This window comes from Bos indicus, chromosome 2 (genome assembly GCF_029378745.1).
Source record: "Bos indicus isolate NIAB-ARS_2022 breed Sahiwal x Tharparkar chromosome 2, NIAB-ARS_B.indTharparkar_mat_pri_1.0, whole genome shotgun sequence".
Classification (NCBI taxonomy): Eukaryota; Metazoa; Chordata; class Mammalia; order Artiodactyla; family Bovidae; genus Bos; species Bos indicus.
The window spans coordinates 124,364,723-124,378,840 of NC_091761.1; the positions used below are offsets into that span (position 1 = coordinate 124,364,723).

General features: G+C 49.4%; 1 protein-coding gene across 1 annotated transcript in view; it reads right to left on the bottom strand.

Annotated features, from left to right (window-relative positions):
- Nucleotides 1–555: 555 nt before the first annotated feature.
- OPRD1 (opioid receptor delta 1) overlaps nt 556–14,118 on the bottom strand; it is a 40,154-nt gene continuing 26,591 nt past the window's right edge. The window contains exons 2-3 of the mRNA XM_019979809.2: nt 3,958–4,307; nt 556–1,131 (exon numbers count right to left, since the gene is read on the bottom strand). Of these exons, the coding sequence (XP_019835368.2) occupies nt 590–1,131; nt 3,958–4,307 (892 nt within the window). The 3' untranslated portion in view covers nt 556–589. The remainder of the gene's footprint in view (nt 1,132–3,957; nt 4,308–14,118) is intronic.

The following is a 14,118-nucleotide window of genomic DNA, read 5'->3' on the forward strand; positions in this document are numbered from 1 at the left end:
TCATAAAAATGGCAAATTGGGCCTGGACCTCGGCGAGCCCCTCCCCTTTCTGGAACTCCGGGCTGGGACTCGACTCCAAGCTGCGGCCCCATTGTTTGTAGACAGGCCCTCTCTCCCAGCCCCATCCGGAGCTGGACCGTCAGCCTCACCGTCCCGTCTTTCAAGTCACACCCACAGGAGGCCCCTCCCCATCACACCGGGGCCGGATCTTGAAGCTCGATTCCACCGTCCGCAGCACCGGCCCTCCTTGGTCCTGGGCCGGGTCTCAGACCAGGCTCTCACTCCCGCCAACCCAGCTCCAACTAGAACGAAGGGGCCCCGATTTAGCGGCCCAATCCCAGAGCCACAGGTCCACTCCCCGGGGCTAGCGAGCTCCCCCTGCCCCAACCCAAAGCCCTTGACCTTGAGCTCGGCCTAGAGGCATCGCCCCGCCGACCGGCCCACTCCCAGCCGGTCTCAGACCAGCGATCCACCCCACGGCAGGGCCGCCGCCCGCCCCACCCCGCGTCGTGGCCCCCGCCCCCACTAGGACTCCGCCTAACCGCCGGGTCCCTCCGGAGGGGCGCGCGGCGGGCCGGCCGGCCCCGGGTCAAGCGGCTGCGCCACCGCCGGGGCCGTCGGACGGGGTGCAGGCGGTGACCCGTTCGCGGGCCGTGGCTTCGCGGGCGCGGCTGAAGCTGCTGGGCTCCCGGCGGCCGCAGGGCATGCGGCAGAGCTGGCGGAAGCAGCGCTTGAAGTTCTCGTCGAGGAAGGCGTAGAGCACGGGGTTGAGGCTGCTGTTGGCGTAGCCGAGAGCGATGCACAGGTGCAGCGCGGCCACCACAAGTGGGTCGCGGCGGTTGATGTCCACCAGCGTCCAGACGATGACGAAGATGTGGATGGGGGCCCAGCACACCACGAAGGCGCCCACCACCACCAGCACCATGCGGGTGATGCGCCGCAGACTGCGGTCCTTCTCCTTGGAGCCCGACAGCAGGCGCACGCTGCGCAGGCGCAGCAGCATGAGGCCGTAGCACACGGTGATGACCAGGATGGGCACGACGAAGGCGAAGAGGAACACGCAGATTTTGGTCACCGTGTCCCAGTACCAGCTGGGGTTGGGGAACTGGAGCATGCACACCACTGCTCCGTCTGAGCCAGGGAACAAGGAGAGACACTGGGTGAGGGGCTGGTGGGCCTAAGGACTTTGTCTCCCTGCTCACCCACCCTTTTAGGCTTAGCCAAGCCCCGCTGCCTCCTCCTGGCCTTTTCGATTCTCCTCCCTGCAATGTCCTCCACCACTTCTGCACTTGGTGAACTCCTACTCATCCTTCAAGACCCCAGAAAACTGGCCCTAACCAAGAAGGTCTGTTTTCTATAGTCTCTCCCAGTCCCTTTATCAGCCTCTGTGCCCGTGGGGAGCAGTGATATAATGATAGAATTTAGCTCAAGCCCACTAAATGTCTATCATGATGATAACTGAAAACACTGCACACATTTACAAAGTAGCTCCAGTGGGGACAGTACTGCTAAGATTGACTTAGAGAGCACGTGTTAAGAGTAGGACTCAGGCCCTGCTAACTGTGTGATGTGGCCTGGGCAAATTGTTCAACCTCTACCAGAGTTTCCATAAAGTGGGACTAACAACAGTACCTAAACTCATAGGGTTGTTGTGAGGATCAAATGGGCCATGGTGTGGAAAGCATTTAGCACAGAATGGTTCAAACACTAAGTGCACTCACAGGGCAGAAACATGGGAGTCCAGGGGTCAGAGCTAGGGCCAAGGAGGCAGATCTCACCTTCATGTCAAGAACGTTCTGACTGCCACTCTTGTCCACAGATAAGAGGGGATGGAATAAGCTCCCTTCTCCTGGAGTGTGGGCTCAGGCTGCATGAGCACCTTGGGGATGTTATGGAATTCAGATACAGGGCTGAGGCTGGCCCAGGGGACTCCCAGGACCTCTTGGGATCCCGGAATCTGAGGACCCATCCAGTAGACTTGGAGCCTGAGAGCTGTGAGAAAGGGGCTGGGGTCCACAGACAGAGTGGGTCCACAGGACATCAGGCTGGCAGGACCACCAGCCACAACTGGACCCAAGGACTTTCATGGTACAGATGGCAGAAGCAGGCCGAGAGAGGAACAGCACTTGTCCAAGGTCACACAGCAAGTGGCTTATAGAACTGAGTGCCAATGGCACACACTTAGGGAGTGTGTGTATGTGTGTGAGTGTGTGTGTTTGAGAGAGAAAGCGAGTAGGGGGCGGGGGATGAAGAGGCCCATCTGGCCCAGCCCCCAGGAGGGCTGAAGTTAATGGCCTGTAAACTGAAGGCTGACAGTGAGGAATGAGGTCCAGCTGCTGAGTCAAGACAAATCACTCAGAGACTATATAAGGGCACGGGGAGCTCTACCCTTGTGAGGGTCGAGGGTAGCCAAGAAACTCCCCACCAGGCCTGTTCCCTCTCCTACGACAATGCAAACCTTCACCCTGGCGGCAAAAAGGAGCAACAGTTATGGGGACAGGAACCCTGGGCTCTAGGCCAGATTCTCCCAGATGTCTGCTAAACAAACCACCTGACCTCTCTGATTCTCAGTTTGCTTTCAGCCCAATGGAAGCAGGCGTCCCTGCCTTGTCTATCTCACAGGCTCAGTTATTCTAATAGCTGCTATTTATTGGGCCTTGACAATAAGCCAGGCCTTGTCCTAAGTGTTTTACAATCTATCATCTCATTTAATCTTTTCAACACCCCATGACAGAGCATGGCTCAAGAGAGGTTAGTGACCAGTGTCTCTGACACCTGCTAAATTACTTTTCCCATTTATATCAAGCTGGGGTCATATAACCAGCTATCACTGGACTTCCAATATGGCTCACTGGTAATTCGCCTGCCAATGCAGGATCCCCTGGAGAAGGAAATGGCAACCTACTCCAGTATTATTGCCTAGGAAATCCCATGGACAGAGGATCCCGGCAGGACTACAGTCCATGGGATCACAAAAGAGTCGGACATGACTAAAGCAACAACTAACCAGCTATCACTAGGAAGTGATGGACCCTGCATTTCAAGTAATTGTGCTTTCTCACCACTCCCATATTCATCTGCTGGCCAGAGGCTAGTACGTGTGTGTGCTGTCGCTTCAGTCGTGTCTGACTCGGTGACCCCATGGACTGTAGCCTGCCAGGCTCCTCTGTCCACGGGATTCTCCAAGCAAGAATACTGGAGTGGGTTGCCATGCCCACCTCCAAGGGATCTGCCTGACCCCGAGATCAAATCCTCATATCCTGCGTTGCAGATGGATTCTTTATTCATTGAGCCACCATGGAAGCCCAGATGCCAGCACACTGTAGCCCAAACCATCATTTGGAGGCTGGATCCCTGATTGACTGTGTGGAGTAGAAGGCCCTCCTCCTCTTACTCACACTGGACTGTGATGTGAGTGAGAAATAAACTTCTACTGTGTTAAGCTATGGCTGTTACAGCAGCCACCCTGACTGATACAGGTAGTTACTATACTACACTAATTGGTACAGCATTTTACTCTGAGGAAATGCGCCTGTCATTCTATGGAGGCCATTCTCTAGGCCCTGCTTTGGTCATCTGGGCCAATGGGGTAGAAGGGACTTTGGGATGGGATTGCAGATCTTATGGCCCCCACTGCTCACTGGTCACCCTTACCCCACTGGCTATCCATCCACACATCTGGCCATCCATAATCCCATTCATAAAATTTCTTTGGCCAACCACCCATATGACCACTGACCAGTCATTCATTCTCCCATCAGTCCATTACTCACATTCCCATTGGTTGATTATTCACACTCCCACTGGCCAGCCATCCACCCTTTCATTGATCAGCAACCCACACTCCATTGGTGATCCACCTACACCCACCCTGGTAAAAGGTCTACAAACCCACAGAAGCCTGTGTGCTGCCTCCTGTGGTCAGTGATCTGTACCAAGGCTCCCTTCCTCACTCACCCCGGGGGCGGGTCACAGCCATGACCATGATGGGTACACCGACACCGGAGGCCAGAACCCAGATGCAGATGTTGATCAGCTTGGCCTTGGCCGGGGTGCGGAAGTCCAGGGCCTTGACGGGGTGGCAGACGGCAATGTAGCGGTCAACGCTCATCATGGTGAGCGTGAAGATGCTGGTGAACATATTGTAGTAGTCAATGGAGAGCACGACCTTGCAGAGCAGTTCCCCAAAGGGCCATGTCTCCATCAGGTACTTGGCACTCTGGAAGGGCAGTGTGCTGGTGGCCAGGGCATCTGCCAAGGCCAGGTTGAAAATGTAGATGTTGGTGGCCGTCTTCATCTTAGTGTACCTTAAAAGGAAGTGCATATATAATTGTTCCATTTCATGGATTTCAGTTTCACATGAAACTTACGGAGAGGAATGACTGACCCAAAGTGACGGGAAAGGTCAGGGGCAGAGGTCGGACTAGAACCCTGACCTATCTGATTCAGCATCACTCCTTTCCACTATAACAGATTCAAAAGGAGATCTCCAGCAGGGAGTAATTTTAGTAGGAAGCTACTCAAGGAAAAACCCTTATCTTCTCGGGGGTTCTAAGCAATATGCTTAAAGATAAAACTTGGCTCCAGAGGAAAACAGGTCTCAGTTCTAATACTGTCTCCACTATTTATTAGCTGAGTGACTCTGGGCTAGTAACTTGACCTCTCTAAGCCCTGGTGTCCATATTGTTAAGAAAAAAAAAAAAAGTGATACTTTTACCAACCTCATAGGGCTGTTATAAAATTTAATAACAGAAGATAGAGCATTTAGCCTTGAGCTCAGAGCATGGTAAGTGCTCAGTATATGACATTTGTTATTATTCTCCATATATAAAAATGAAGCTGGGGGCTAGACCAGAGTGACATGACCCTCTGGCCTCTGCCACTGACCTGGCCTTTGGGGAATATGATCAGCCCAACTCTGAGGAAGCCGAGACAAACTGGCTGGGGCCTCAGACTGCCTGGGTGTTCTCCAGGGTTGACCAGGGCTCCCAGTCGGTGGGCCTGTCCAGGCCAACTTAGCCCCAGGTGGCTGGACTCCCCCAGCTGCAGGCAAGGGAAGCAGGTGACAGAGTCACACACTTGACCCAGGGCATGAGTCCAGGTGTCCAAACCAGATGTCTGCAGCCACGCCGGGCACCCAGAGCTCGGCAGCATCCTTCCTTGGTCTACTTGCTGCCCAGCTGCCAGCCCTACAGCTGGCCTCTTGTTGGGCCAACATTTACAGTCATGACCTCTCCTGGGGAGGCCTAGGCTGGGCACCAGGTAGCCTGGAGGAGGCGAAATACACTGAAACAGACCATCCCCATGCAGCATGATCATCACAGAAACACACAGACACCAAGGCAGGGGTAAGGATACATTCCATGATCCTGGAATGATCTGAGAAACCCAGGCATGAGCAACTCTTCAAGTTTCACAGCAAGAAGAGCCCAGAGAGATTGAGGGAAAGTTTTTACTACCCTGTGGTCCAGGGACTCCAGAGGGAATTTCCAGAAGAGTCTGTGAGAAGTGCAGATTCTTAGACCGCACCCCAGGTCTTCTCAATCTTAATCTCTGGAAATCGGGCCTGGAGAATCTTCATCTTCAACCAGACACCACACACACACACACACACACACACACGTGCGCGCGCTTCTCATGGACTCTAATGCTTGAGAAACACTATGTAGCCTAAAGGGCTTCCCTGGTGGCTCAGTGGTAAAGAATACTTGTCAACGCAGGAGACATGGGTTTGATCCCTGCTTCGGGAAGTTTCCTTGGAGGAAAAAATGACAACACACTCCAATATTCTTGCCTGGGGAACCTCATGGACAGAGGAGCCTGGTGGGCTACAGTCCGTGGGGTCACAAAGAGTCGGACATGACTGAAAGACTAAGTAGCCCCAACGCATCCTAAAGCCCACACTGGGGAGAGGTGAGAAAGTGATCTGAGGCCACAGAGCGACGGTGGCAGACCAAGGGGAGAACTTGGCCCTCCTGGCGCCCAGATAGTGCTCTCTCCCCGCTCCACCAAGGCTGGAGCCACACCGCGCACCTCTGTTCTTCTGGGCCGAACCTACCTGACAGCGGCCAAGTCTGGTGCCCCCAGCATGAGCGCGCCCACTGTTTTGAATGACTGAACGAACTCACATCATCTAAGGCTGCTCCTTCACAAAGTGACTGATTTTCTTTTTTTCTTTTTTGGCTAAAAAATAAAAAGGACTCTTTCATTGTCCTCCAGGGCCAGCATCTGTCTCACTTCCTCCCAAAATAGCTGTCATTTGCCCTGGGGCTGGAGAAGCAAAAAGTTTTGCTCGGAGACAGCAGAATTTGCGAGTCTCGGGAAGTCTGCCTTCAGCGGGTGCGGGATCACAGCTGTGTGGGAGGCGGTCCCAACCCCACAGCTGACTCGTCTAATTTCACTTCTTTTACGCAGAACAATTAGAGGCTGTTCTCTGCCTGCTATTTTGATTTGTGAAGGATCCTTCAATTCCCAGAGGGGGCTGGGATAAGGGGAGTGGGTGATGAAGCTGCTGTAGCTGGCCCAGACAGGGCTGAGGCACGGCTGACTCGGGGGGTCGGTGGGGCCTAGAATAGGGAGGGGGAGGTCCACTGGCCGCCAAGCCGGGTCCTCCTTGCCTCCTCAGTGCCAGTCCTGCCACTTGACGGCTCTCAGCCCCCTAGGGACGGTGGTTTAGCCGCTAAGTCGTGTCCAACTCTTGCAACCACATGGACTGTAGCCCGCCGGGCTCCTCTGCCCATGGGATTCCCAGTCCCCTAGGAGCTCCTCAAAGTCCTCTCCACGTTCCACAGACTGGCCCCTACCACCTCTCAGGCCTCAGCTCCCAGAACCTTCCTCTTGGTGGGTGTCCCTTCTCCCCGCCACCCCGGCCCCCGCCCCCTACCCCCCACCAACAGCCTCTGTGCTGTGCCTTGGCCACATCAAGCCCATCCCACCTCAGGGCCACCGGACTGCAGTTCACTCAGCCCGGAACCCTCATCCTCCAAATTTTGCATGGCTTGTTCCTTCTTCTTCTTCTTCTTTTTTTTTTTTTTTTTTTTGCGGCTGTGTTGGGTCTTAGTTGCAGCATGCAGAATCTTTATTTTTGGTTGCAGCATGAGAAGTCTTACAGCACCCGGGATCCCTGACCAGGGATGGAACCCAGGCCCCTGCACTGGCACCTCAGAGTCTTAACCACTGGACCACCAGGGAAGTCCCCCATCCCTTCACTTAATCCAGGATTGTATTCAAATATGTCCTCCTTGGAGCTGCTGCCCCAATATCTTGGTACCCTCTCTCCCCTCCATCGCCTTGTGTGCGTGCATGCTAAGTCACTCAGTCGTGTCTGACTCTTTGCGACTCCATGGAGTGTAGCCTGCCAGGTTCCTCTGTCCATGGGATTTCCCAGGCAAGAATACTGGGGTGGGTTGCCATGCCCTCCTCCAGGGGATCTTCCCAACCCAGGGATCAAACCTACGACTCCTTTACTGCTGAGCCACCAGGGAAACCCCTCTATCTCCTTACACCGCTTCAGTCTTCTTTATGAAGACTTAAGTACGAACCACCGCCTGTCTTTTATCTTCTTTTCTCCCCCTTTGTCTCTCTCACCCACATAAGCTTCCTGAAGGTAGGGCATGTTGCTTATCTCGTACCCTGCCGTATCATCAGGCCTGCCAGATGAATAGCAGCTTCTCCATCAACATCTGTGGTACAGATGTCTCAGTCCAGGCCTCCTCAGCTCTCATGGGGACCATCACAGCAGCCTCCTGCCCCACCATTCATCCTCCACTTGAGTCAGGATGCTCACAGTAAAGGTGAGTCTGCTCAGGCAGATTCGACTCTATCCCTTATGATCCTTCCGTGGCTCCCCATGGCCATCTGGATAAAAACCAAACTCCTCACACTGGCATTTCATCTGGGTGGCCTCCCTCCCCACTGCGCCCCCCATCCTGTCCAATCCCATCTGTGGTTGCCTCAGACATTTGTTCATTCTAGCGTGCCCTCCCTCTGAAGAGCCGGCCGCTGTGTTGGTCTGGCAGGAATCCTCCCGACTGCATACACGCAGTTCCTGCCAGTGTAATACAACGCCCTGGTGTCACAGCACGGTAATGAAACCAGCTGCCCTTCTGCCCCACCTTGTCTCTACTTCTCAGCCCTGCTCCCCAGAGCAACCACTTCTAATGTTTTTAAGTTATTCTTCTAGTGATTATCTCCATAATTCTAAATACTATGTTTAAATGTCTATTTCTTGATGTTATCTATTTTAGACAGTAGCTGTTGAAGTTTGTATTCAGTTAAGTCAGGTTATGGGCTTCCCTGGTGCCTCAGTGGTAAAGAATCCGCCTGCCAGAGCAGGAGACGTGGGTTCGATCCCTAGGTGGGAAGATCCGCTGGAGAAGGAAATGGCGACCCAGTCCACTATTCTTGCCTGAGAAATCCCATGGACAGGGAAGCCTGGGGGGACTACAATCCATAGGGCTTTAAGAGTCGGACATGACCTAGTGACTAAACAAAATAACAAAGTCAGGGTATGCACCAGTAACAGACAATCCCAAAATCTTGATGGCTTAACACATGAAGAAGCTTTATTTCTTACCCTTGCAGAATCCATTCAGTGTCTCCAGGACATCCATATTCCATGAGGCAGTTCCAGCCTGCTTCAATCTTGTGGCTCTGCTATCTTAACCCAAGGCTGCCTTGGCCACCACAGAGGGAGAGGGGACAGACACAGTCATCTAAGCTTCAGTCTAGCTGCAACACAGCACTTTCTCTTGAAGCTGACTGTCCAGAAGTAGTTATATCGGCCTCATCCAATTGCAAGGGACTGAAAAGTAATCTTTTGTGTGTCCAGAAGGAGGGAGCACCAAGTACTAGTGAATACTACTAAGTTCCTCCTTGTTGTTTAGCTGCTGAATCGTGTCACTCTTTTGCGACCCCAAGGACTGTAGACCCCTCTGTCCATGGGATTTCCCACGCAAGAACACTGGAGTGGGTTGCCATTTCCTTCTCCAGGGGATCTTCCCCACCCAGGGATCAAACCTGAATCTCCTGCATTGCAGGTGGATTCTTTACTACTGAGCCGCCAGGGAAACCCCCACTAAGGCCCTCCACAACACAATAAGGATGAACTCTCTTCATCTACCCAGCTTCCTCTCCATCCTCCCAATATAGTTCTACCACAATTTAAAATTGTTTAGTCAAGTTGATATCCAGAGTTTATTTTTTTTCCAGGGTTTACATTCATGGTTTTTAAAAAAAATTATTTATGTATATTTCTTTGGCTGTGCCAAGGTCTTAGTCGTGGCACACAGGATCTTCAGTCTTCGTCGTGGCATGTGAGTTCTTTGGTTGTGGCATATGGGACCTAGTGCCTTGACCAGGGATTGAGCCTGGGCGTGCTGTGGTGGGAGCACAGAGTCAGAGCCACCGGACCACCAGGGAAGTCCCCAGGGCTCACATTCTTATGACTTTCTGGTACTGTCCACTGCTGAGCCAAATGGTATACTATAGTTGTATTTGTTTTTTGGTACTAATTTTTGTTTTTTGTGGAGTTAAAACCTGCCTCTTTTTGAAAACCGAATATCATACATTAATGCACATATGCGGAATCTGGAAAAATGGTACAGATGAACCTATTTGCAAGGCAGGAACAGAGACACAGACATGTGGACACGCCGGGGGGAGGGGGGTGGGGTGAACTGGGAGATGGGGACTGACATGAATACACTACCCTGTGTGAACCAGAGAGTGGGAACCTGCTGTATAATGCAAGGAGCTCAGCTCGGCGCTCTGTGATGACCGAGATGGGTGGGGTGTGGGGAGACGGGAGGGAGGGACAAGAGGGAATATAGGTATACTCGAAGCTGGTTCACTTTGTTGTACAGCAGAAACCAATACAACGTTGTAAAACAACTGTATCTCAATAAAAAAACAATTACTTCTTTTTTAAATTTGCTTACTTCTGTGTACACATTGATAAATCTCTTCAAACACTCCAGCAGACCCACAAAAAGCCTTTTCCGTGCACTCACATAATCTATCAAGTTCCTTTTGCTTTTCTAGTGAATCCACTTCCCGGAGCTTCCCTCCTCCTCTCTCAATCTGGAACTGGTTGCTTTTCAGAGCGCTGAACACCTGTCCTCCTGTGTTAGAGCCCCTGTTTCCTGGATTACAAGTCTTGTTTATCATGGCTTATGCCCTTGTTTTGGTGGAGCACATCCTCTAGTCACTTCCTAAAGAAAGGGTACATAGGAAGGAAAAAATTTACACCCTGGCAAGCCAGCAAATGTCTTTCTTCTATTCTCACGTCTGATTCCTTTGACTCTACGTAAAATAGTGGATTGGAAATCATTTCCATCAGAAAATTGATGGCATGGCTCCCTCATCTTCTAGTTTCCAGTGTTGCCACTGAGGTGTCTGAAACCATTTTAATTTCTGATGTTTTGTATGTAGTCTATTCTTCCCGCCTCTGAAACTTTTAGGAGCTTCTCTCTCTCTCTCTTTTTAAAATTTAATTCCTTTTAACGCTGTAGGCCACACCGCGTGGCATGGGGGAATCTTAGTTCCCTGATCAGGGATCGAACCTCAGGGTTCCCTGCATTGGGAGCACATCTGGACCACCGGGGAAGTCCTAGGACCTTCTCTTTACTCCTAGATTTCTGACATTTGTGATGATATGCCGTAAGACAGCTCTTTTTCATTTTTATCGGGCCCTCTCAGTCCAAAGGTTCATGCCCTTCAGTATAAAACGTCCCCTCATCAGTTCTTCAGTCCTTTCCTCCCCTCTGCTTTCTCTGGAATCCCTGGACAATCCGGTAGTCAGATATTGGGCCTCCTAGATTGATTGTCTCCTTTTCTTCTTTTTTATTTGCTGTCTTTGCAGTACATCTTCTGGGAATTTTCCTTTTCATTACCTCTCAGCCTTTCTATTGACTTTTTTAAAATGTTATTTTGTCTCTCATTTTTATTTCCCAGTGCCTCTTCTTCTCTTATTATTCCTTTTTATATAGCATTTATAGCATCTTATTTCAAGAACGTAATATCTTCTCTTTTGTCTCTGAGGATACTGACAATTTTTGTCTTGTATTTTTTTCTGCTCTCTGCATGGTCTATCTGCTTCACACAGTTTTGTTTATTTGTCTGCTTTGGCCTCCCTCTTTTATCCCGGAGACTTGGATATCTGGTGATATGTGATCAAAGGTTGCCCTTTTCTTTTTAGTGTTTATTTATGTGGCTGTGTCACGTCTTAGTTGTAGAATGCGGGATCCTCAATCTTCGTTGCAGTATGCCAGCGCTTTAGTTGCAGCATGTGGAGTTTAGTTCTCTGACCAGGGTTTGAATCTGGGCCCCCTGCATTGGGAGTGTGAAGTCTTAGCCACCGGACCACCAGGGAAGTCCCTAAAGGTTGGCATTTGAGTGAAGCACTAATTAATTAATTGACAACATTGGGGGCTGGGGAGTGGCTGTCAACTGGTGTGCTTCATTCTAGGTGGACTGAATGGAGATCTGGCTTTTCTTCTAGGAACACTTAAATATCAGTGACTGTAGCTCCCTTCTTTGGGGGCTTCAGAAAAGAATCCTGCCATTTCCTCCCTGGAGAGCACACTTCTGGCTGTCAGGATTCTGGTAGCAGAGCTACCCCTGGTAGCAGAAGGGGTCTGGAAAGCCATTTTTGTTTCCTTTGGTATCTCGCTGTGACCCTTTCTGTGTCTGCAGCTGCAAATTCAGTCCCCCTAGGTTACCTTCTCCAAGGAAAACACCCTCCTGCAGAGTGGAGGGGCGGCCACCTGGCTGTGCAGGGTACAAGGGATGGGGAACTAAGGGTCTCACTGTTCTGTCTATAGGTAATTGATTCCCTACCCCTGTTTTCAGCCCCACATCTCACCCTTGCTCGGCCTGTTCCTCCTGTTCAAATTGCTTTTCATCACCCAAATAGGTGTTGCCATCCCTTAACCTGAGACCTAAGAGGTGAAGCGATTTGCCAAGGTCACGTGGCCATGAAACGGCAGGGCAGGTACTTAAATCAGGAAGTCTAGTGCCAACAGCTGGTAATGACTTTGCTGTTCTGCCCCTCAGTGCTTGCTACCTTCCTCCTCCACTTCCTTCCTCCCCCACATTCCTTGAAAAAGTCAAAGAATGTGAGCTTATTATTATAAGCTGAAGTTTGTTCACTCATCCAACAGGTATCAGTGGAGCAGCTGGTATGTGCTGGCACTGAGGAAGGGCTACAGGAGTGAAGATGGCAGTCTGACTTCTTGAAACTTATGATCTTAAGGAGGGGGCAGACACTGAACAAATTGCTGCACTTCTTAAGCAGGGGAGTGATGGGGTTTGACTTATGTGTGGTTTTCAAAAGGTCATCCTGACGACCGTGTGGGGGCTGGGGTTGGAGGGCAGAGCAAAAGTGGTTGAGAAAATGGACTTCTAGGAAGATAAATTTTATCTCCCCACATCTCAAAATCCTACTGTTGGTTTCTCATTCTTTTTTTTTTCTATTTCAAAAAGTTGTAGATATGACATTGGACCCTTATATCATACCTGATTTAAAAATTGACTCAAAATGGATGAAAGACCTAGATGTAAGAACTAAAACTATAAAACTCTTAGAAGAAAACAGGGGGAAAGTTTCATGACACTAGATTTGGCAACAAAATCTGGGACACGATACCAAAAGCAACAAATTAAAAAAATAGATAAACTGGACTACATCAAAATTCAAAGCTTTTATGCATCAAAGGACATGATCAACAGAGTGAAAAGGCCACCCACAGAATGGGAGAAAATATTTGCAAATCACATATCTGACAAGGGGTTAATATCCAGAATATTTAAAGAATTCCTACAACTCAACAATAAAAAAGCAAACAACCAGTTTTAAAATATGGCTAATGGACTCAAACAGACATTTCTCTGAAGATATACAAAGGACCAATAAGCTCATGAAGAGATGATCAACATCATTAATCATTAGAGAAATGCAAATCAAAACCACAATGAGATACCACTTCATACCTATTAGAATGGCTACTATCAAAAATCAAAACAAAACCAGAGAGTAACAAGTGCTGATGAAGATGTGAAGAAATTGGAGTCCTTGTGCCCTATTGGTGGGGATGTAAAATGGTACAGCCACTGTGAAAAATAGCATGGTGATTCCTCAAAAAATTGAAAACAGAATTGCCATACGATCCAACAATTCCACTTTTGGGTATATACCCAAAAGAATTAGAAGCAGCGTTGTTATGGAAATAAAAACAAAAATAAACAAATAGGAGCTAATTAAATTTAAAAGTTTTTGCACAGCAAAGGAAACCATAAACAAAATGAAAAGACAATACTCAGAATGGGAGAAAATAATTGCAAATGAAGCAACTGACAAAGGATTAGTCTCCAAAATATACAAGCAGCTCAGGCAGCTCAATGTTAGAAAAAAACAACCCAATCAAAAAATGGGCAGAAGACCTGAACAGACATTTCTCCAAAGAAGACATACAGATGACTAAAAAAAAAAAATGCTAAACATCGCTTATTATTAGAGAAATGCAAATCAAAACTACAGTGAGGTATCACCTCACATGGGTCAGAATGGCCATCATCAAAAAATCTACAAACAATAAATGCTGGAGAGGGTGTGGAGAAAAGGGAAGGAGCCCTCTTGCATTGTTGGTGGGAACGTAAGTTGATATAGCCACTATGGGGAACAATATGGAGATTTCTTTAAAAACAGGAATAAAACTACCATGTAATGAGCAATACAACTACTGGCCATATACCCTGAGAAAACCATTCTAAAAGACACGTGTACCCCAGTGTTCACTGCAGCACTATTTACAGTAGCCAGGACATGGAAGCAATCTAGATGTCCATTATAGAGGAATGGATAAAGAAGTTGTGTACATATATATTATGGAATATTTCTCAGCCATAAAAAGGAATGCATTTGAGTCAGTTCTAGTGAGGTAGATGAAGCTGGAGCCTGTTTTACAGATTGAAGTAAGTCAGGAAGAGAAAAATATCATATATGAACACATATACATGGAATCTAGGAAAATGGTACTGATGAAGCTATTTGTAGGACAGAAATAGACATGCAGACAGAGAGGACAGAGTTGTGGACACAGCGGGGGAAGGAAAGGGTGG